This window comes from Cavia porcellus, unplaced genomic scaffold (assembly GCF_034190915.1).
Source record: "Cavia porcellus strain 051 isolate PalLab524CR breed Dunkin Hartley unplaced genomic scaffold, mCavPor4.1 scaffold_19, whole genome shotgun sequence".
Classification (NCBI taxonomy): Eukaryota; Metazoa; Chordata; class Mammalia; order Rodentia; family Caviidae; genus Cavia; species Cavia porcellus.
In genome coordinates, this window is record NW_026947502.1 from 51860184 (window position 1) to 51883641 (window position 23458).

Below are 23458 nucleotides of genomic sequence, written 5' to 3' on the forward strand. Positions count from 1 at the left end.
CAGTGCCATTGATCTAAGAGAGGCAGAACCCTGACCCAGGGACAGCCAACATCCGAAACTCCTGTCATACAGATGGAGAAGGCCGGGCCTCTGATCTCAACATGGAATAACACCGCTTCCACTCCCTAGGGAATCACAGGGTCTTTGCTGGACTTGCAGTGAGGTTGTTTCTCTGTCTGGCCTGGCACTCACTCCCTACAGCTTACTGGTTCCCAAGGTGCTCTGCATGCAGAGCTCTACCTCAGAGTAGCTCCTGGGAAGCCCCAGTTGACACTTATTGTTAAAAGTGAAGGAAGTGGGGCATAGAAACACCTAGAGGACCTGCCCAGTCATGGTAACTTAACAGTAGATAAGAGCAGAACTTTACCTTCCCAACTATGAAACCTGTGCCTAGCCTTCTGAGGTTGTCCCCAGCTGCCTCCTGAGCCCCACACATAGCACAAGGTACAAGGGAGGAGGATGGAGTGGGGTGGCCTAAGAAGTGACTTGGGTAGAGGTGAAAGATCTGCCATAATTCAGATTCCTTGCGACCAAGGCCATGGCTATAGCCAGGTTGTGTGACCCTGCGAGGACTGAGGCTGGTCTGAACAGCAGGGTTAGCGTTCTGTTTCAAGAAAGCACTGTACACCTAGGTCAGCATGCGTTACCCTGTCCACGAGTCATATTAAAGAGGCCACACTGTTGCTCCCAGCAGAGGCTGCCTGAGCCCCAGAGAGACAGGAAAGTGAGAATAAAGGTGAATGGAAAAAGGTGTCTTTCCTTCCTTCCTTCCTCCCTCTCTCCTCTGTCCCTTCTCTCTTTCCTTCCCGCCTTCCTTCCTTCATCCCTCCCTCCTTCTCTCCTTCCTTCCTTTCTCCCTTCCTTCCTTCCTTCCTTCCTTCCTTCCTTCCTTCCTTCCTTCTTTCCTGCCTGCCTGCCTGCCTGCCTTCCTCTCATCTCTCCTTTTCATCATTACATGGTAGTTAATCCTATTGCTGAACATTTGTGAGCAACTGGTACCCAGGTCTAGCAGAACACTACAGCAATCTTAAGCACAGCACTGTATGATATACAAACAATGTGCTCTTCATAGCACCCCAAATGTAGGTGCAAGTACAGATGCCAGTGCCACCTCTCTCAGATGAGAAGCTGGAAATATAAAGAACTTCCATGAGTTAATCAAGAACTCGGAGCTGGGAGGGACTTTAGAGGAAATTTCTGGATCCCAAGCAGAGATCTCTCTGTCCCTTTGAGTCCCCTCTGCCTCTGAGACACCTTCTAAAACATTAGGCCATCATGGAAGGCTTTTCCTCTGACAGTACTGTCTCTGGTCTGTGTGCAGAGCCTGTAATCCCCACCTTAGGCTTGTCTTTAACACGTGGCACGGCAGTGTTTGCGTGAGATGTAGAATGGTAAGTAAAGCTGAAAATAGCTTTTTTCGTGCCTGAATTTGCACAGGCACTTCTGAAAATATGGAATCGAGATCTTGGTGTGGCTTCTGGTGCCTCCTCCTGTACAAATGCTGCTTTCTTGCCATATCCTCACAGAACGCAAAGCTGAGCGAGAACAGCAGACCTCCCTCATGTCTCTTTTAAAAGAACCCTGGAGCCCTTGCAAGGGCTCGAGTCTCATGATCCGAGCTGTCATGTCTATGACTTCACCACCTAACACTGTCCTGCTGGGAGGATGATTTCAACATAGGAATGGGGGAACAAAGACACACAGTTTTTAAATAAAGCAGCCGAAAAGATTCACCCAGGGAAATCACCAAATAACATGGCCAGCTTTCCCCAGGCTCAGCAAGAGGGAGCCCACGCCTGCAGCACCCTCAGGTTGGGGTCAGTGTCTGTTGGCTCTTGGCCTTGGCTGGATGGCAAGCGACTCTGGCTTTCCACCCTCCCTGGCACTCTCTGCATGCTCCGTGCCCAGGGTCAGGCCAGACACAGTTTTACAACATGATCTCAGAGGGGCATGTTTTTAGACAGCAAGGACACTGCGGTTTTAAAGAATGGTTATGATGGGTTTCAAAGTTTCTAATCATGGTCCTAAAATGGAAGCTTCCACCCCAGCCCACGTCTAGAGGAGATGCTGTAATTTAAGATTGAGTTATGCCTCTGAAGTCAAAGCCAGGTCTTGCATCACTGTTTCAGAGTCTGAAGCTGATCTGCTGCCATGCCTTCCACCTACTCCTCACCTCTGTGCCTGGCCTGCACAAACCCCAGGATGAGCCTCTGCTGTGGTACAGACTCCATCCTTGGGGGCCCACACACAGCTCGTGGCCACTCTGAGAAAAATCTCTTTGTGAATACAAAATGAGATGAAGGGTGAAGACTGGAGGGTCCTTTCATGTAAGTTTGCTGTTTGCTTACAGGGAGTTTAATATCATGATGCCCACAAGCTCTGTTATTGTCCATGTTTTACCAGTGTTATCCAATCAGCAAAGGCCACTTCAGCTTAGCAAATGAATCAGTGGTGCCTGTTGTAATGCTGGCCTCCTGTCCAGGTAAAGGAGGGGACAGAGTTTCCAAGCTCACCCAAAAGGTCATCATTCTAAAAAGCAGAGTGCATGGTTTATTGATTTGTATCATTTGGGTTTTTTCTGTCTTTCCAAAAATAGTCTACAGATTGCAACACCATTGCCATTTATTCTAAAATGTAATCTTGCAAACCTGGAACATCTGCTAGCCTATGTTAAATACTTACACATACACGAATGTGCCCTGGGGTACAACCCTTTTTTTTTTTCATAAACTCTGGCCCCACCCCTACTCCTTAAACTAAAGTCATTTCTAACATTTTTTATCACGTGATGATAAGACTCTCCCCACATTACTGTGTTTTGTAAAATATTTGCTTGGCTATTTATTCTTTTGGATGAAATTCAAAGCCATTTTGTCAAGTCAGTCAAGCTTATCATCTGGAATGATCTCAGAGTTAAATATGGCTTTGTTCTGTTCATCCAAATTTTATGATGTTTAACACTTCATGTCACTAAAAATGGAATGGATTTTTTTCCATTGTGCTTTCCAAACAGTCCTGTTGGCATAACTAGTAGCCACTTGTTCATGCGTTGACATTTTTCTAACAGGACACCCAACCGAATCAGCCATAGGTGAAAGGCAGGCTCTTTACCATGAGGCTACTTTGAAAATGGGACCAAACTGGCATTCCAGATTAGTAATGGCCTGCCTCAGTGGGGCACTGGTCTGAGAACACTCTGAGTCAACTAATTTAGTTATGCATTGCTTTTTCCTTCATCTATCAACTCAACAACGCTTTATTGGCCTCCTGCTTGGGGACTGCATCAGGCAGCAAAAGATGACACCAGGAAGGACAGGTGAAAGTGTACAGCTACTCCTTGTCTCTACCCTGTGACCTCCTCCAGGAGATATGCTTTCTAAGCCAGCCTGAGACTATTCTCCATGCTGTTCAGGCTGCATCCATCTCACTCTGGTCACCACTGCAGACCCCAGGGGAGCCCTCCTATTGCCAGTCTTGGCCTTGAGTGGGTCATTCTCATGTTGTGACCCTTTGAAACCACAAATCTGATGAGAGCATCACCACCTAGCATCATCGGGGAACCAGGCAAGCCTGTGGCCAGCAGGGGCATCTACTGAGTTTCTGGCTGCAGAGAGCCTTCCAGTTCCACAGGTGAGCCTGAGTGCTTGCTGACCAAACCCACTATAAGAAGTGGAAACAGCTGGGGATTTAGCATATAATTTGGGTTATTTATGTTAATTTGTCTCAATCCCCCTTACAGTAATTGGAATACTGAGGCATTGGGAGGAAAGGTCACAGGGCATCCCAAGGTTATGGGGAGTCCTTCAGTTTTACAGAACCTGGCCTCAGGCCCCAGCAACATTCCCAGTGACGATGCTTCTTCCACTCACCATGCTGTAGTCTAGGACCTCTTCCACTAGTCAGTGCCAGGCAGACCAGCCCTGCCCAGCAGCAGGCCTGCCTCACCCTGGCCATACTGCTGTGGATCTGTCTTGCACACAGTAAAAACAGTTGACCATGGAAGAGCTTTCCAGCAGGTTCCACACCTTTGTGCTGCTGGAAATGAGGCCCTGTCCTGTGCATTAGCTGGGGAACAGTGGCCCTAGAGATTCCCTGATGTTCATGTGGCCACTTCATTCTATGACCAAGATACCCTAGCAACAAGTGCTCTTGTATGTCAGGCAGGCGTGAATGCTTGACAGTTTATATGAAGATTGTCCAATTCTGTTTCCTAATTCTCTCCCGAGATGACCAGTGTCACTCCTGATTCACAGAGGAGGAAAGTGAGGTTCAGAGAGGGCCACTGCTGCCTAAAGCCACACAGCTGGCAAGCGGCAGATCAGTATCAGAACTCAGGGTAGCAACATGTGGTGGCTTCCCTCTGCAAACTGTAGAGTTACTGAGGGCAGACAGACAGGAGAGCAAGCTGTGAGAGGCAGGATGGGACGGCAGAGAGCAAGCAGCTGGGAGGAGCAGTTTGGGTCACCCCACAGCTGAGCAGGGACTGACTCAGGGACTGACTGATGATCCAATGGCTTTTACTCCTTCCCCAAAACAACGCACCCTTCTCTAACAGTGTGTTTGTGTTAACTTGCAGTTTTGTGCATTTATTTGGTACAATGTGTTTTGATTTATTCAATACGGAAGTCACGAGCTGAGCTCTTGGGCAACCTGTGGCAATTCTGAGCCTCATTCTCGCAGCATAAAGGAAGTGTTTTGTAAACTGGAAGGTGCAATGTGTAATAACATACTACAAAACCAATGGCCCCTTGTTTGTTTTTCTCGACTGCTTAATCAACTAATTAATTTATTCAATAATTATCAAGGTCTTCTGGTATGTAAGTAATCACTGTAATAACTCTTGAAAATATGGGAAAAAGAATTGGAATCCAATGCTCCTTAATTAATGAAGGAGCTTAACTTATTTAATACCTGGATTAGGCAGTTTATAAAAAACAGCAATATTATTATTCCTGTTTGGCAAACAGAGATCCTTAAATGCCAGCTATAACCCTATTGTCAATTTGATTATTAGCAGCATTTTCTCATGCTGTAATAATAGGTACTGAGGATTAATGAACACTGAGGCAAAGTCTTTGACCCCCACTTCCCCCTCCCATTCTCACTCTGTCACAGCTACCTCCTTCTGCATGATCCAACTGTTGTCTTTCTTTCTTTCTTTCTTTCTTTCTTTCTTTCTTTCTTTCTTTCTTTCTTTTGTTCTTTCTTTTGTTCTTTCTTTCTTTTGGTACCATGAACTGAACTCAGGACCTGGCGCTTGCCAGGGAGGTGCTGTGCCACTAAGCCCCATCCCCGGCCCTGTAACTGTTTTCTCTAGAGGCAGCAGAAGTCTCTAATGAAGTCTCTGCTGCTGCAGTGGTCCAACATCTGGGAGATCACGTGCTTGTGTGCTCACCAACTTGTGAGTAATCATATCTTATGCTGCCAACTTCAGTGACACTGCTAGAGGAATTGATAGCTATGAGAAAACCACACCAAATTCCTACCCCTCAAAATACCCATGAAAAATTACAAGTTCATCACAAGCAAAATGCCCAGTGGACAGTCAGCTGCTCTTCTTGAGCCTGATTTCTCTCTGATTCCCATCAAGAACCCCTACCCCTGGCACTGCAGTGTCCCTGATGCAAAGGCTACCCGGAGACAGGATGGGAACTGGTTTCTCAGCAGCATCTGAGCTCCTTTTTGGAGTTACAGTGTCTAATCAGCAGCAGCTGGGAAAGCTGCAGAGTTTCTGAGACCCACGCATGTGCAGAATCACCATTAGTCACTCACTGCGGTTCAAAGTCCCCTCTGTGTGTGGCACAAGGACATCATTGAGCCCAATGATCTTCCCAGACCCACACAGGTCATGTAGCCCGGCAGACTCAAGGCACATGGCTGTGTGCGTGTCTCTGGTCACCTTGAACAGAGGCAGCCCCACTGTGGCTGTGCTGTCAGTAGCTCTTAGGGGTTGTGCTCAGGGTCTTATGTCTTATGCATGCGTGTGAGACAAGGTCGGGTAAGTGGAGGATCAGATCTTTTTGTTAATTGTGCAGCACTAGCCATTAATAACATATGATGATGATTTCCAATCAACAGCCATAATTACAATGCACAGAAGTAGAGGAAATCTGTTAATGGACCATGCCCTAGGACTCAGCCTGCTGAGTCCGGTGGTCTGAGGGGATGGGACTGGTGCCCTTCCTCAAACAGTTCCTTAAATGTTTATCAAATGTTCTGCCTTTCTATTCTTAGCAAAATTTTTGGTTTTCCCACTTAAAATGTGAACACTTCCCGGAAAACATCTCACACATCTCATCAGAGGCTGGAGATGGGCAGGGAGTCACTGACCGTATCTAAGGCCATCTTCCTGGATTTAAACTGCATAAAACTTTTTGAGACAGCTAAGTAGTTCAGACTGGCCTTGCCTGGGCTTGAACTCACAGCGTTCTTCCAGCCTCAGCCCCCCAAGTACCCGGTTCCAAGGACAGCCTGGGACCCTGAGAGAGCACATGTACTTCCCGGGCTTCTATTGCTACTGCTTGTCTTTTGTTTCACCCCAAGCTGCTCTGTGCTGCCACTGAATGCTCTTCGGCACCCCAGTCCCTCATGCTGTCTCTGACCTCAGTTCTTCTGCATGCAAGCTCCTCTCTCTGGACAGACTTTCTGACCTGATCTACTTGGCAAATTCCTGCTGCCTTCAAACCAGCTAGAAGCTTTCTCTAGGCAACAGCAACTCAAGCCTTAGCATCACCCTTAGCACACAGTGTAACCTCTGGATAAGTCCTTGAGACCTTCAAAGTCACCTGTATCTTCATGCAATTCCCATCAGCTAATCTAGAGCAACAGAATTCTCTTGTTAAAGTAGCCTTAGAACGGGTGACTTTACACACACACAGTCACATACTAGAAATGAGCCCAAGAGACTAGGGCTCCATACAAGTCTAGACCCCACTATCCATCTCTGTTAACCTATTCCAGAAATTCAGCCAAGTCATCCTAACTCTGAGGTGGCCAGGTGGGTTCAAACCTGAGCTCGTATGTTTAACCCCTCTGGTCCTCAGGTTCCTTTGAAAAACACACTATGCTACCTTTCTTGTTAAATGATTTGCAGACATCTGATATTTAATAAACATTCCTTTTTTTCTCTGAACAGAAAGGACATAAATCTAAGTATGTTACAAAGGCATGGTACATATGTGCACACACATCCATCTCACAGTCACATCTGACATGCCAACACCCTGAAGGCAGAATCATGCCCTCTTCCTGATTCACATCCAAAGAATATGCCCAAACTAGGAGCTGTGATCTGGGAACTCTGAGTGAGATGGTATGTTAGCACTGACCTTACTCCTGCTTTTAAGTGACATGCATTAAATGACATATTTAAAAATACTGTGACATTTAACTCCATCTTAGAGACAATTACTCAGACCCATAGCTGTGTGTGATGGGAGGTGCTCAGTACTTCAGCATATGGTTTACTTCTATTATTATTACCTGAAGTCTCAGTAACGTGAATGTTTGATTTAAAAATAGTGGGAGCATCATAAAATCATCTGAAAATGTTTACACATTGATTTATACATCTTTAGCAGCAAATATTTAACACTTATTTATCTCAGCACTATTTATTAATCTATTTTTGGGAGGTTCTTTAATAATGATACTTAAGGATGGCAGATATGTGACAGGAAAAAAAAGAAACCACTTTAATTCATTTCTGTTAGGAACACAGCTAGGAAAACGCACCTGACTGAGGTCAATTTAACAATATAAGTCTAGACTCCTACAATAAAAAAAAAAAATTTCAAAACCCATAATTTGAAATGCACTTTGGAGTCTACCCAGGAAATAATCCTGACTTAGCAGAAAGGTACCAAGGTGTCGTTTGGCATAGTATTTTTATGATGACAAAGAACCATGAAAAACCAAACATCCAAAAACAGAGGACCAGGCTAGTGCTTTGGTGGAATAACCTGACAGCCACCGCTGTTCTCACCTCTCTGCTCATCATAACCGGAAGCAGGGCAGAAGCCTCACTAGGGAAGAATGAATGAGTGACCGGGTGGAAACACACGCGGGCATGGTAAATGCATGGTTCAGAGAGACAGGCCCTTTGGAAGTGTACACCTGATGCCAGGCCAGGTTGAGTCCATGAAAATATGCAACATAAATAGGTTACAACTATTCATACCACACCACATAGACCTCAGGTTGGAAGGAAATACACCCATTAACATGCAAACTGACACAGCATAACTCTGAGGTCAGTCTGTGGCTTCCTTCTGCCTTTCTGCATTGTTTTAACTTTCCATAACTAACACATATCACAGTAAGACTTGTTTCCTGATGTTTGTGCAGAGATCAAATGCACAGCATGGTGCTAAGGAAAAAATAAGTCATCATTAAATGATTAGAAGTTTTGAAAAATACTGTATTATTATTCATAATTAGCATGCTTATTTGCTCTCCCTCTCAAGCCCATGCAAAATGAAGTGAAGAAATAAAAAGCTCAAACTCATAAACATAACAAAAAGAAGAAAAAAAAAAAAAAGAACAGTGGGAGTGAACAAATGCACAAAGGATTGTTGATGTGAAATCCCCTACCCAGGAACTCAGTAGACACTGCTGTAACTGACAGATCAACAGACAGGGCTGCGAAATCTGCATAGGACCTGACAGCACAGAAGCTGGCGAGAATAAAATAGCTTAAATAATAGAAAGTGATGTCTTGCATGTGCAGGGCAGATGAGTAGAGGTAAGACAGGAACAGTGTTTTGTTGGTTTTTTTTCCTCGTTAATTATAAATCTTTTGGGACATTCTATTTTATATATGATCTTGATAAAACAATCAATAATCAGTTCTGGCCAAAGTCTGGCTCAGACGTGCACTGATCATGAGGCTGAAGGAGTCCTAACGTCTCTTTAAGTTCTACCTCCATAAATTGCAGCACACTAATGGTGACTAATGTCCAGCCTCGGCACATTTCAGCAAGTAGCACCTGCCATTGTGTAAAGTGCTTAGCACACTCGTGCTGTACAGGATGCTCAGGGAACAAAATCACATGTGTGCTGTACATATGACTTCCACATAAGAACTCTGAAGTAAAGCATTTTAACCGTGTGCAAAGCCAACTCATAACATGGGCTGAGGACACTTTTAGACTTTGAGTCACAACCTTGGTGGTAAATAACTCCTTCCTCCATGAGCTATGTCCAATGCTGTGGTAAGGCCATACTGACAGGGCCCCTTAGATATCTTCATGTCACATCGCCTCTGGGCTGCGTGGTGCTTGGAGCCCAGGCTGTGCCTCTCATGTCATGATAGACAGAGGCAGAAGACCAGACAGTACAGTGATGCTTGGACTTGTTTGTGGCCTCCATATCACTTGACCCAGTACACAGGCTGGGCTCCTGCTCCCTTGCTGCCAGCCCCTGCAGACTTGTGGCTATTAATTGTGCATCCTGGTAATGGCCTGAGTGCTGGAGGCAATGTACAGGAGGAAAAACAGCCATGCCCCAGCCAGGCTCTGGCCTCTGGGTTCCTGGGTACATGGACAGTACTTCAGCCACAATGTCAGCCTCTGAACCCAGTACCCAGGAGCCCGCACTGCTCCATTCTAATGCAGAGTTGCCTTCTTTTCCTTTCTGGCCACCAATACCACTGTGCTGACACTGCACAGGACTGTGCTAGTCCAGCCCTACCTGGTAAGTGAGGTGAATCCCATAATGGGGGGGGGGGGCGAGGGGACTGGGCCCACTCTCACAGTGACCTGCTTAGCTGTATTAAGTGCAGAAACCATGGAAGTCAGCCTCTTGTCTGCAGGACATGTGTGTTGCTTGCCTGTGATCTCCTTACCGACATATGTGTACAACTGATACATGCATGTGAGAACAATGGGAAAGATGAGAAAGAAGCCAGTACCTTGCTAAGAAAGGTAATAAAATGATGGACTTACCCTTCTTGGTAAAGGCAGGTGGAACAGCCGGCAGGCAGAAACTGGGGACGTCACTCTGAGCAACTGGAAAAAAAGAAAACACAGTATTTTAGCTCATTTTTATAAGCCAATATGACTGGGTTCTGAAGACCTCAGCAGAGCCCAGGACAGGATGACGGGAGGGAAGTCAGGCTCTAGGTAGACAGAAGGGTAGCAATATGCCATGGGGTCAGGCAGAGTCAGGTTATACCGAGGTGAGGTGACTACCCACTTCACAACTAAGTGGCAGGCAGCAGCATAAAGCCCCCTCTCCAGCACCATATCCTAAAGCACAAGGATGATGATTGCTCTGTGTCACTTCCCTTTAGACCTAGGACAAAGAAGGCCCTGTCTTGCTCCAGGCTTTATCCATTGCCACTCAGACCAAAGAGGATGCACTGAGTTTCAATCTTATTCTGATAGCTTCCGTGTAGCAGTGGCATACACCACTCATTCTCGTGTCATTGGCCAACCCTGGTGAGGATGAAGAAGTGTAACCCATCATGCCCCAGAGCACCTAGCCAGAAACACACAGCAAACTCTGCAAATGCCTGCCACCACCCTCACTGGCTCTGTAAACTGAGCAAAGCACTTAGCCTTTCCAACTTCAATTTCCACTTCTTCACAATAGGCACAGTACTGCCTATCTCACTAATGACTGTAGGACTACAGGGGATGATGTAAGGTATGACATTTAGCACCATGCCATGCAGAAGAGCTCAGTTAATGATAGTTATTAATGGCAGACCTCTTGACATAGAGACACAGGGACTTCAAAGGCAGGCATGAATTTGAACTCAATATTCCAAAGAGAGGAAATGCAGAGTGACAATGACTCCTCTAACTTCTTTTGTACCCCATCATAGCATTGTTTAAATGAGGACAATCTAAGAATGCAGTGAGGTGGATGGCGTCACTTTTGTGGCCATCGCTAAAGTGACAATGGCCAAAATGAAGTTCAATCTGTTCATGCTTTATAATGAAGCAAAGACTATAAAGTCCATTGTTCAGTGTACCTTCCCATGTCCACAGGAAGAGTGTGTCTTGCTTTCTTTACAAAGAGCTGAGACAGAAGCTAACCATACAATATATACCCATTTGAAAGCATGGTGAAGCTCAGGTTGTACGAGGACATCATAAAATTCAGCAGAATGGCAAAGTTGTCCAGGTTTACAGAAGGAATACATCATATACACTGAACACTTGCAGTAGGAAAAGGCAAATAACACAGCTGTTCATTCCAGCATTAATCCTAGCAAGGTGGTTATCACCAAACTAAAATTTGAACAAAGCCTGAAAAAAGATCCTGCAATAGAAAGCTGAATTGATAAAGAAAAAGGGCAGCTACAAGGAGAAACCATTGAGAACATACAAGGATAATTTTGTATGGAACATTATTAAAACAGTTAAAATTGAAAGAAAAGAATATAATGAGAAAACACTCTGGAATGGTTGACATATTGTATCAATTTAAGAAGTTTAGAAGTTTAACTAAGTGTCTTGATTACTTTTCTCTCCTTGCTGAGACAAAATAGTTGACACCCAAAATGAAGGAAGAAAAGATTTATTTAGCTTACAACATGTGGAGGTTTCAGCCTTTACTCAGCTGGCTCCAAGGCATGACTGAAGGGCAGCCGTTCATGGCAGCCACAAGCAACAAGAACAAAAAGGGAGAGGGTAAAAGCATGCCTCCTTCCCTCCCTTATGTTGTATGCCAGCTACCTAACCCTGGGCAGGTGCAGCACTCACATTTCCAATCCCAGTGCTAGACAACTATGATTGGTTAATCATAGACACTAGATTCAGCCGCCTTCATGACTACATGAGGCTTTGGGGGGACAGCCGAACACAAACCATAACACTAAGTGATTCAGCAGGGGCCAGAACTTTTAAACGTTCTCATCCTGTGCAAGAGGAGAGCATGGAGATGATGTGAGTGCTACACCTTCCCTGGAGAAGGGGAACTTGCTTACAATATAAGGAAGGAAAAGAGGCTGCTCTTCCTCTTTTTTGCTCTTGCTGCTCTTGTTGCCTTCTGTTGGCTTGGACTGTCATTCCCCCTACTCCACTCCATGCCATGCCACACTGCCTTGGAGCCAGCTGATTACAAACTGAAAGCCTCACAAACTGTAAGCTAAATAAACCTCTCCTTCCTTAATTTGGGGTGCTGAGTATTTTGTCTCAGCAACAAGAGAAAAGTAACTAAGATATTCCCCACCACATGCAGCGATATATAGATACCAATCATCATCTTCTCCTTTCTTCCGAGAAGACAGAAACCACGTGGCTTTGACTGTTTTTTAGAAGTCCAATTGGACTCTTTGAGTAAAGCAAAGGCTCTGTTAAATTTGCAGGACATGTATAGCTGCAAACAGGAGAGACAGTTCTGGTTCTCTTCAAGAGTAAAAGGAGCCAGTGCCTGCCATCCATGCCCTGCACTCGCACCCTTGGCTGCAGAGCAGCAGTTTGTTCCCGTCCACACAGTCTCCCTGATCCTCTGTGCTCCCAGAACCTGCCCTTCTTGGGTTCTCATTTGCATCCATGACTGTTTAGCCTGACCCTCTGCAGTTCTGTGTTAAGATACATAGAACTTTCTGTTCACTTGGGACAGTAATTAAGAATTCATCACTGCAGTACCTTGGGGTTCCTCTTGGCTCTCCCTTGTTCTAGGTTTGTGCCTTTGCCTCCTGGACCTTTAGAGACTCATCTACTGGTGTATGAAGACAGCCATTGGATGAAGATTAGGTTGTAATGGCTGCTGTATAGACTTCTACTGAAACATGAGCCCTGAGAGGCGGGAGCAAGCATCCCTATCCCTATAACTCAGTGTCACTTCAGGCAGTGTCACTACAGTGTCACTACAGGCAGTCAACTCACTGCTTTTTACATTTGTCCTTTAACTCAGGCAGCTCTGCCCCAGTGACATTTTGAGACAATCAGAGACCACCAAGGGGGAAAGGGCAGGTACACTCCTGGGTCCTTAACCTATGACACAGTAAAATCTCTATTTGTGTTTGCTTCTGAGGCAGTCAGGGACTTAAAAAAAAGTGACATTCACTTGGGTTTACAGATGCCCAGTGAGTAACTTTGGATCAGGTGCCTGCTCAGCTCTACACACAAGTTTTGTTACTCATTCAGGGAATGTCTGTCTGAAAACTAGAAATTACCTGTCATCCCTTTCGGGACCGAAGATACAAAGGTAAGCAATTTACAGGGTCACTTAAGTGTTTAAAAGGTTCTGCCACTGTCCTAAATACACAGTCACCTTGGATTCCAACAATGCCTGAGCAAAACTGAGACTTCCCCAAGCAGAAATAATCATTCCATGGAGATAGATTGCTGCTCAAGCAATGATAACCGCTCCAGAGCCGTCTGGTAAACCCCGAACTGAGACAATGGTCCAGCAGACCCTAGCCCATCTCAGTCCCTCTGTGAAATCAGTCTCTTTCCTTTGTTAACGAGCCAATCTGATCTTTGTCAGAGCCATGTCCCTGCAGCCTCCTGAGGTGAGATCCTTCCCAGTTTCTCTTACTTTCTGACTCCACCTAATAAATCGGCCTACGCCTGTCACTGATGTGTTCTAAAGTGCTTTTCTGAAACAAGCTGTCAAAGACCTTTCCAGAGGTGTTCAGGTCTCCTTCTCCTATCTCTTCCTTGGACCTTGTCTGGTGGCAACTTCAGCCGGTCTCCACAGTCCCTGTAGAGTGGTATGTTTTGATCTCCTTTCAACTCTGAAGGCAGCTCTTTCTCCTCCAGCAGGTCCAGTTGCATCGCTGTGATTCTCTGAGCACAGAGGTAACTACTGTCTCCTCTGTGTGGGAAGGGAAGGGCACCACTTCTAGGAGGCTGAAACTAATGCACAGAAAGTGCATCCTGTGTCTGCCGCACTGGAAGTGCTTCCCAAAGGGGCTTTCCTTTCACATCTACCCCCTTAACCAGATGTCAGCTAAGGCACTAAGAACTTATCCTTATGCTCCCTGGCATTCAGCACACAGTACAGCTTAAGAAAGGCTACTGTGTTTCTCTCAGCAACAGGAGATTCAGTGTCAACAACTCACAGTTACCACGGGATAGAGATGTTTATATGCTCAAGAATCAGATCAGGCCAAAGAAGCCCAAAGTCCATTATCAACGTCCTTCAGTAGAACTGCTTGGTAAAGCATATGTGTCATGTATGAGTGCTGATTGAGAGGTGACTTAGAATCCCACCGACCCTCAGGCCTAAGGTTCAGGGGCTCCCCTTCCAAACAGCTTTCTCTTTCCCATTGAGGCCATTAATACCATTGTGAGGTTGGATAATATAAAGACCAGGATGAGGAAAAGAGGCAGCAATGATACCCGCTATGTATTAGGATGACCCAAAAGGATGCTGATCCAGTTATGTTATGAAAGAAAAGAAAATTCAAGACTGTACAACATGCAGAAGCAAGAAGGGGAAAATGCTTTGTCTCAGAATCCATCACAAATCAAAAGATGGTTTTGTAGTGATGAGCATGACTCAGCTTGGAGAACAGACTGGTTCGTTTATTAGGCCGATTTCACTAAGTGAGCTGTGTTAGAGTCATTCATGTATGCTTGTGTCCTCTTACATAGCTTGTTATCTAAGAATAGCTAAATGCTATTAATTTCCCTTTTCTCAGAGCCCAGCATAATACATGACTAACCATAAACACTCAGCAAAGTCTCCAAACGTCTACCCTTATGTTATGAAAGACTCATAACCAGGATGAGTTGCTCATTTAGGGTTGGGTTATTTCTGCAACTCCTCCTTAGACTGTGAGTACCTAGATGACATGAATAATGACTTACCCATTCGTCATATAACAATATAATAATGACTTACCCACTCAGCCATATAACAAGTGACTTAAAGTCAGAAAATCTATGTCCCAATCTAGCTCTCATTTGCCTGCCACGCGGCCTTCAGCAAGTGAAGTAACTTCCTGGGCCTCTGTTCCTCATCCCACAGGGTATGAAGTTTAAATGAGATCATTCTTTGACCCTCTGTGAAAACCCCAGTGAACAAAGGCTCCCAGATCTGGTTGGTGTTTGGTGTCAGGCCATGTTTGTTGACTGGGAGAACCCCTCTCTGAATTCTTCCTGCCTGTAGTTTCCAGTCTAAACTCTTGAGTCTCCAACTTGACCCCATAGATCATACAGTGGAAGCTCCCAGTGATCTGGACAGGCAGATAAAAAGAAGCAAACAGCTGGAACTGGTTGGGATAAGAAACACCTTGGGTTCTTTGCCAGCTCCTGTGGAGACGTTGTAACACTCTGGTCTGCTTTCCATTATATTTATGAACAAATGAATTCCTGCTTCAACTTTTTACCTAACTCATCCATGAGTCATAAGATGGAAAAGCACATTTTTCAGACTCTAGTGGGGTTAGAAGGCAAGAGGACAGACAGGCAGGCAGGAGGCTCAGAGCTGGCCACTGGTGTCTGTTAGGGCTGGAAATCCTAGAAAAGTGTTTCCTCCTCCCTGCCTCTGTAAGATAAGTCCAGCAGACTGGTACATATAGATAGAGGAGGCTATTTCATTACATCACTCTGATATTTTTTTCCTAAAATGTTTCTAAGATGTTGAAATAAAAGGAAAAAGTCAGCAGAGGGAATTTAGATCAAGTCCCAGGCTTCTGAAGGTAGATATCAGCAGGAACATTCTATTCAGCCTGGAAAGAATTACCTCCAAACAGAAGAATCTGCCACGAAATTGAGGAATGCATAGGGTCATTAGCAAGGTCAAGGAGGGATGCTGCTGGGAGTCTAAGCTCTGCCTTCCAGTTCCAGCTCTGGTGGCCAAACCACAAAGGGGCCAGCTGGCCAGCTGGTGGATCTTCTGCTTCAGCCCATTAGTCAGTTTCTAGTTAGCCAACCGAGTTGGGGGAAGCCAGCCAGACAAGACGTCTGGAGTTTCTATTACCCACTGACTTGAAGGCCTTCCAGATGACATCCTAGAAGGATGAGGGGAGCCCAGGGCCATCAGATTTGGGATTTCAATATGACTCTTCTTCATACAAGCTATGTGACTTGGGTCAAGAACCTGAAACATTCTATGCCACACATTTCCCATATTAAAATGGAGGTAACTGTGCCTGCTTTATAGGAGAGCTCTGGATCTGAAGTGAGGTAGCCCAGGTAGTTCCAGCACACATCTGACACCTAGTAAGCACTGAAAAGTCCTAGTTCTTTCTCATTGCCTGCTTTGGGCAGAGTAGTGTGAAGGGAGGTTGTGAAGAACGTGGAGAACACAATTATTGATCTCTAAGACTTCTTTCAAATCAGACAACCCTCAGCTCTTGTTTCTAGGAATGTGCTAGGAAAGACGAAGGCCATTTCAGAGTTACTCTGAAAGTGAGCAGTGAGCACTCATGAGACAGTTGGTAGAGACCCACCCCTCTGCTCAGCCTTTCCATTCAACTCCTTCTAAAACAGGGATTTTTCATCTTATAGGACTGGGACAGATTTGTGAGTTTGAGTCTGGGATAAAGGGAGATGTCTAGCTCCTCCACTTTTTCTGCACTCACATAGCTCCCCAGGCCCCCCATACCACAAGCTCCCAGAATGTAAGTGGTGATGGCGCTAGAGTGAGTCTCATTCACCTGATTCACTAATGGAGAAACAGAGAAGCGTCCTGACTTCCTAAAGACAAACTCATGGTGGATGTAGAGACACTAATGGTTTCTCATGTGAGTCCAGTCCTGTCTCCATTCACTCATTCCTGCATCCATTGCAAATTGAACTCCTACAAGGTGCCAGGACATTGTCTTACATGTCTTTAGTACATATGCTTAAGGACTTACACTGGGCCAATTCTGCCTTGCTGCTGAATCTCCAACTGCATAAGCACTGTCAAACAAGTGTCACTCTTTCCTTCCCTAAGATCGCTGCATCCCATGCTGTCCTATTAGCTCCTCTGATTAAGGCACGATGGTCAAGTGGACATCTATTCCTTTGCCTTGTCCAACAACAGGATCTTACTGTGTAATTTCCCCTTCCCTAGTGCATCTAGGCTTGCTGGCACTGTCACTCAAACATCTAACACACCTTTTGGCTGTGGGCAGATTCAGCTCAAGCTCTGTCCCTTAAGTTAAGCCTTGAATATATGTAGCCCCTCTGGAGCTGACCAGTGACAACTGTGGTCCACTGATGGATTTGGCTACTTGTGCTTGTCTAATGCGTTGGTGGAGCCTGCTCTCTTTCTTCCCTGAGACCTAGATGGGCATCTTTCCTTGGAGACAAGCAGCAGACTCCAAATCAACTTCTGTTCTGTTCGGTTTGCAATAAAGAGAATCAGTACCTGTTGCTTGTACCCAGTGAATTCTGATCCATATACTCCCCAAGCTGAGGAAATAGACCTGAGGCACAGCTGGGATACAGGCTACTGAGGATGCCAATGGAGCTGCCAGAAAGAAGCTACCTACCAGGCTTCTGGTACCACCCAAAGGGGTAGATGCGGACTTCCGTGTCAGGAGAGCCACAGTCCAGGATACGCCAGGCTCCTCCACTTTCCTCGCTGCACGTCTGAACTCCCATGCTGCTCAGAGTTAGACATGTCAGCTCTCCTCCTGGGGACACATAACCAAGACCAGGATGTTGAGCATGACAGGAGATTCTTACTTAATGGGAGAAGCCCTATAAATCAGTGTTCAGTAGATATCTGCTGTTCACCACTGTCTCCTGGGAGAACCTTGGCCTCTGGTGCAGACCCGGAGCCCTTGTGTGAGGAGCTTTAGGCCTTGGGGCTCAGGGATGGAAGCAACGGCTGATCCAGCGCCTGCCTGTTGTGCCAGGCTCTGCTTGCATCACTTGACTTGGTGCTCAAAGGACCCAAAGGAGAAGGTAATGTACATTCCTCCCTAGGGACCAGAGAACTGAGCCTCTGGGAGTAGATAAATGACTCATCTAGCATCACATCCCCAGTAAGTTATAGCACAAAGTTTTTGTTTTGTTTCATTGTTGTCATTATTGTTTGTGTTTTGCTTTATTTCCTTCTGATTGTTTTTGTGCTGGGGCTCAAAAATAGAGCATTCAACAACTGAGTTATACCCAACCCGCAGATCCTTAACCACATTTTAAATACAGGTCACATGGACGTATTCAGAGTCCACCTCACCAAACTGCCTGATTACAGTGCTGAAAGATGAGCTCAAAACTTCTAAGTGACATATGGAAGGGAAAAAGGCTAAAGGGATCAAGCAAAAATGCACATGTAAGGTCAACAGGTCCCCAGGGTGGGAGTCACATGCAGCTGTCTCACTAATGGGCACCTGCCCTCTCTGAACCCAGCTTATCAGTGAGGACCTCACCTTTCCACTCACTTGCAGAGATGCTGAGGATGAAATGAGATTCTAAATGTGCATGTGTTTTCTGGCCTGCAGAGTGCTATGTAGAGGGCAGAATGACTTGTTACTGTTAATACCTTTTGACTGAGATACATTTAGAAATCCGAATCCAGTGCAGCACAGGTCCAGATCACACAGTCGCTCACATTCAAAGAACCTGTCATCAGAAAAGAGAGCAGATCTGAGGGCTTCCATGATGCCCAGCACCTGAGCGGTGGGATGAATAGTCACCATTCTTACTTTGGAGGTCAGCTCTCTTCATAACTGACCTTCATCTTATAGGACTGGGTAAGTGTGGGTACTGTGGTGAGTGCATGTGAGTGCCTTCCTAGCTTTGAGAGTATTTGTGAAAGCTAAGTTCTGTTTTCTGGAGAACGCTGTATCGAACCCTTCATTCATTCACTTATTTGTCCACCCATCAAGCGTATGTTCTGTGCTCATTGCCTGCCAGTCTCCAAGTCAAGGACTCTGGATTTCTCCTACAACCCTTTCAGATAAGGAAGAATTCTCAGCTTTGGACCCAGGAAAAGGAAGAGACAGTGAAAAAGGCATACCTACAGTCAGTGGCCCACCCGGGCTGCTTTAGCCACAAAGAGCCGAGCTTGTATCTCCCTGGTGTCCCCTCATACTCTGCGTCAGAAGCTGCTCACATTCCAGGAGGATGTGTCTGTTCTCTGGCTCACCCCTCTTGGCTTTCTCCTTAGTACCTACCTTACTTACCTACTCAGTGTGGCTACCAGACCCACCTCTCAGCTTCTGGAGCCAGTAATTGCAGGAGGAACTTAGTGGCTCCAAACCAGTGCTTCAGAGCAGTGTTCTGTTTCCCCGCTGCCCTCACCATGGGTTCCAATCTGATTCCTGAGAGCTTACTCAGCCTCCTTTTCCTTTTTGATATGTGTACCCTGCCACATTCTTACTGTTGTTTTTCCAGGAACCAAGTAAAATCACTGCTGGCTACTTCTCTGCCCTGATACTGAGGAGCCATCTCCCCTTTCCCTCTCCAAATTCCTGTCTATCATCTGCTACTTCCTTTTCCTTTCTTGGAATTACCTTGCTAAGCCTCAGCTCGGACCACTGGTTTTCCCAGCTAACCAAGCTTGCCTGAGTTGGAATACACCAGCTCCATTCTACCAGATTCTGTCCCTGCACTGAGGTCAGACTGACCCCTTGTTCTGCCCTTCAGTCAGCATAGCCGATGTCCAGCTGGACCTCAAGACAGACTAGCCTGATTTATCTTTTTGCTTCCATGTTCAAAAGAAATTCCTAAATGCCAGCTATGTGCAGTTCATAACTCAATAGTTCAAGATCAATAAGTAAAAAGATTTAAGCAGTGCCGTGTGCATGTACCAAATACCCACAACGCATGGGAACATTATGTGCCATGAACATGAACTGATAACAATAAGAATGACGGTGGAAAAGAGATGGAAGGAGTGAGGAGGTGGGAAGGGGAAGGGGATTAAAATAATCCAAGCTGTGTTACACATGTGTAGCTGCTTCCTAAGATGAATGTAAGCCTCATGTACTGCAAACACTACTAATAAAAAAGGCAAAAGAGTCACTGGGGATCTTCCTAAAATTCTGGTACTTGAGCCCCATCCCAGGAAGGCTGAGATAGTCTAGGATAAGACCCAGGAAAGTAGTTGATAAAAAGATTCCCTGTGATTCCAAGGGTGAGTTCCATGAATGTATTGAGCAAAACCTCATTTTCAATTATAAAAACACTGAACCACTAACATGATAGACAATACAAAAAAATTTTTGAAATAATAATGGAACAAAAATTCCTTACAAGCTTATGGTTCTGTTAAAAGGTTTACTTGCTCTCCAAATTCTGAATGCAGTACCATGAGGTTCTGAGCACCAGGTTCATTGCTATGCTTGGTAACTTTTATTAATTGACAGAACATAGTTCAATATGTCCCTTTCCCATCATCTGCCTAAAAGTGAAGCGCTAAGCTTGGTGTTCAGAGTCAGTAACTTGCCTTAGCCCAGATTTCAGGTATGAGTACCTCTTTATTATGTCTTTTTCCACTTAGCTTTGGGCTGTGCAGTTGTTATCAGGCTTTTACCTTTAACAGCTATGGCTTCACCTTTTTCATGGAAGCAAAAGAGTTTCACTAATAAATATTAATGGTAGTGCAGAGGTTGCTTACCCATTGGAAATGGGTTTTTCAGACATGGGCACTTTGTTTCTGATGGAAATCCCTGCCAGTTTCTGGAATGGCAGACGAGTATAAAAGTTCTTCACTCTGCTGTTCAGTACAACTGCACAGAAGAAAGAAATGTTATCACGTGGCGAGAATTGTGAGCACATGAGAACCAATGAGTAGAAACTAGACCAAAATTTTCCATTAAAGATAGCACATTCAGTTCAAAATAGCAGTTGGGATTCTTGTAAAGTCATAAGCATGCAGTGGTGGGGAGAATACGAGAGGCGCTGTAGTTACACACTTGGTGGAGATAGAAAGTTTATGGAGGAGTAAACCTTGGTTTCACAGACTTAAGAAGGCAGACTCCACTTTCTATGGAGAGAACCACAGAGCAAGCCCACACACCTCTGGCTCTCAGAAAGTTCAAGCGTCTACACGCTGAAGGGAGAGAGAAGCCCAAGCATTGTGTGGGCTGAGAATCTCCTTTAGAAGAATGAGGCCTCCAGGTGCCTTTTGGGATTCCCTAGATGTCAAGTGCTGCCTCACACCATGGAAGAATATGGAAGACTTATTCATGGAGAGGAAAATAGAGAGGGTTTCTGGGCACCCTGGATAATGGATGGGATGCACACTACAGTAAAAGAGGGGTCCTTTCATGTCAGTCTTCATAGTAATCACTGAGCTGCCCTACCTTTTCTGACCTGATTTGGTGTCTGAATCACTAACCGCCAGGCATAGGCCGCCAGACATAGGCAGGTATTGCAAGATTCCTCTGGAACACTGGACATGAGGGATGGCCCCAAAGCATGCCCAGTCAGATTATTCTAAAGCCAGCAAGCTTTCACAAAACAGTCAAAATTTCTCTTTGGCCTTGAGTGCTTGATTTACATTTGGATGGAAAACCTAGGGTCACCAGATATCTGGTAAGAACCTCCAGCAAAGAAGATAGAAGGGACGCTAAGGGCAGCTGCATCTGCGGGAAAGGCAGACTATACAGGTAAAAACAGAACACACACTACGGCATCATTAGTTCTCTTAATGAGAAATGCCAACACTGATTGTGTTACAGGCACAGAGGCTGAGACCCGCTGCACCACACAACCCCATGGGATTATAGGTAACAGGTACATCAGTTGTGGTTTCCCTCCTTGAATGAGGCCCTGGAGCAAGAGTAGCCTCCAGAGTTGACTTCTAAGTTAACAAGAAGAAAAAATAAGCCTGACTGTTTCTGAAACCACAGATCTGCCTCCCAATAGAAACCCAGCATGCACAGGCACCTGTGGGCTCACCTTTCTTCTGTAACAGGGTTCCGGGCTGCTGGGGCAGGACCAGGCTGCAGCCCTGGGCATTGGGTTCCAGAACATCATCACACACCCGGGCATCCGGGTAGAGGGAGCAGGTGAAGTATGAAGGTGCACTGTCTGTTACCTCTGCAAGCTGACAGAAGGAGGGCTCCTGGGAGCAACCTGCAGCAAAGGCACAGTTGGCTTTCAGGCTTAAAGAGGAGAATTACCATTATGGGGTCTCCTGGCAGGGATGGGGAGGATGCTTGGCAGAAGCTCTTCACAGGGAAGATGCCCAGTGATTGTTTAGTCTGGGGTTCTCCTACCTGAGAAAGGGCTGTGTGGCCCTGAATAAAGGTAGAATAGAGGTGGAAATAACGGTTAGACCTTAAACTCAAGAATACAGGAGTGAAAGGATAACATTCTACTGGATCCACTAATGACCAAATCAGAGGAAAGATCTGCAAACCAGAGATCTTGTGAACTTTGTAATTTCTTTGTCCTTCCTCTACATCAGTCATTGTCACAGGTGTGTGTGGGCACCTTGAGGGCAAAAGCATGGCTGATTCTTTTTGTCTTTGATCCCTACAATCAAACACAAGGCCTAAAATAACATGCATCAGATGAATGGATAGATGCATGGATGGATGGATGGATGGAGGGAGGGATGGATGGATGGATAGATGGATGGATGGATGGATGGATGGATGGATGGATGGATGGATGATGGATGGATGGATGGATGGATGGATGAATGGAGGGGTAGATGAGCAGAAGAGTGGATGGGCAGATGGACTGATAATAGGTTTGTAGGTTCAGGAGTAGAGGAGAGACTGACTATACTGTGAACTTCTGAACATCCAGGATTGGGTCCTATCTGTCTTCGAGGAATACAGTGATCCCTGAACTGCATCACTGAGAATGATCTCATTTTCATCTCTGAAGTTGAGCTAAGCTATGATCTCAAACCCAGAGTCCTAAAGCTGAAGGATATAATCTGAGGGTACTTACGAGAAAGGCACCACAGCTTTGCCTGTTGGGCAGAAAAGCGGTGTTTGAAAAGCCAGTGCCGCTGACTAGGCAGAGACCTGTTTACACTGACAATGACCTGGCTGAGGTCCACGGGGGAAAAAAGTTCTGCTGTGGAACCTGAAAGAGAAAGTCAGTTCCTTCACCTTTATCCCCACTTGAATATAAAACGAGACAGTCACTGTTCCTTCAAACATATCTGCCCTTGGTGGCCCTCTGGCCTGAGGCACCTGCTTCAGGCGTTCCCCGGAAGTGTCTGGCAGATCCACCTGTACTTCTCTGAGAAGCCTTCTCTGGCTCTGCTGGGCTGTCTGGCGCCCTCCCTCCCTTGCATTCCTATTGCACTTCACATTTGTGTCACTGTGTCAAGTGGTGGCTGGTACATGGGCATCCGACTGGTCTGTGAATGTCCTTGGGCATAGCGCATATACTTAAGAAGCATCTGTTAGACAAAAGAGTGGCCACTTGTGACTCTGTATCTCACTGTACCTGGCATAGACACTGTGTTAGAAACCACTGTCCACGCACTCTCTCTAACCCTGTACTCCACTTCAAGGGAAAGAGACCAGGACTGGGCCGGCCAGCCAGAGCCACTCTTACTGCTTCTCTGTGCTGGTCTCCTACACTCAGACTGACCTCAGGGACCTGATGCAGAAAGGGTAAAATCTCCCTGTGCTTTAAATCTG

At 45.7% G+C, this 23458-nt stretch overlaps 1 protein-coding gene across 1 annotated transcript in view; it reads right to left on the reverse strand.

Annotated features, from left to right (window-relative positions):
* The window catches only part of Tg (thyroglobulin), a 200558-nt gene that overhangs the window by 102599 nt on the left and 74501 nt on the right, over nt 1–23458 (reverse strand). The window contains exons 30-35 of the mRNA XM_003467344.4: nt 22755–22892; nt 21750–21926; nt 20464–20575; nt 18385–18464; nt 17387–17530; nt 9945–10007 (exon numbers count right to left, since the gene is read on the reverse strand). Coding sequence (XP_003467392.1) covers nt 9945–10007; nt 17387–17530; nt 18385–18464; nt 20464–20575; nt 21750–21926; nt 22755–22892 — 714 coding nt within the window. The remainder of the gene's footprint in view (nt 1–9944; nt 10008–17386; nt 17531–18384; nt 18465–20463; nt 20576–21749; nt 21927–22754; nt 22893–23458) is intronic.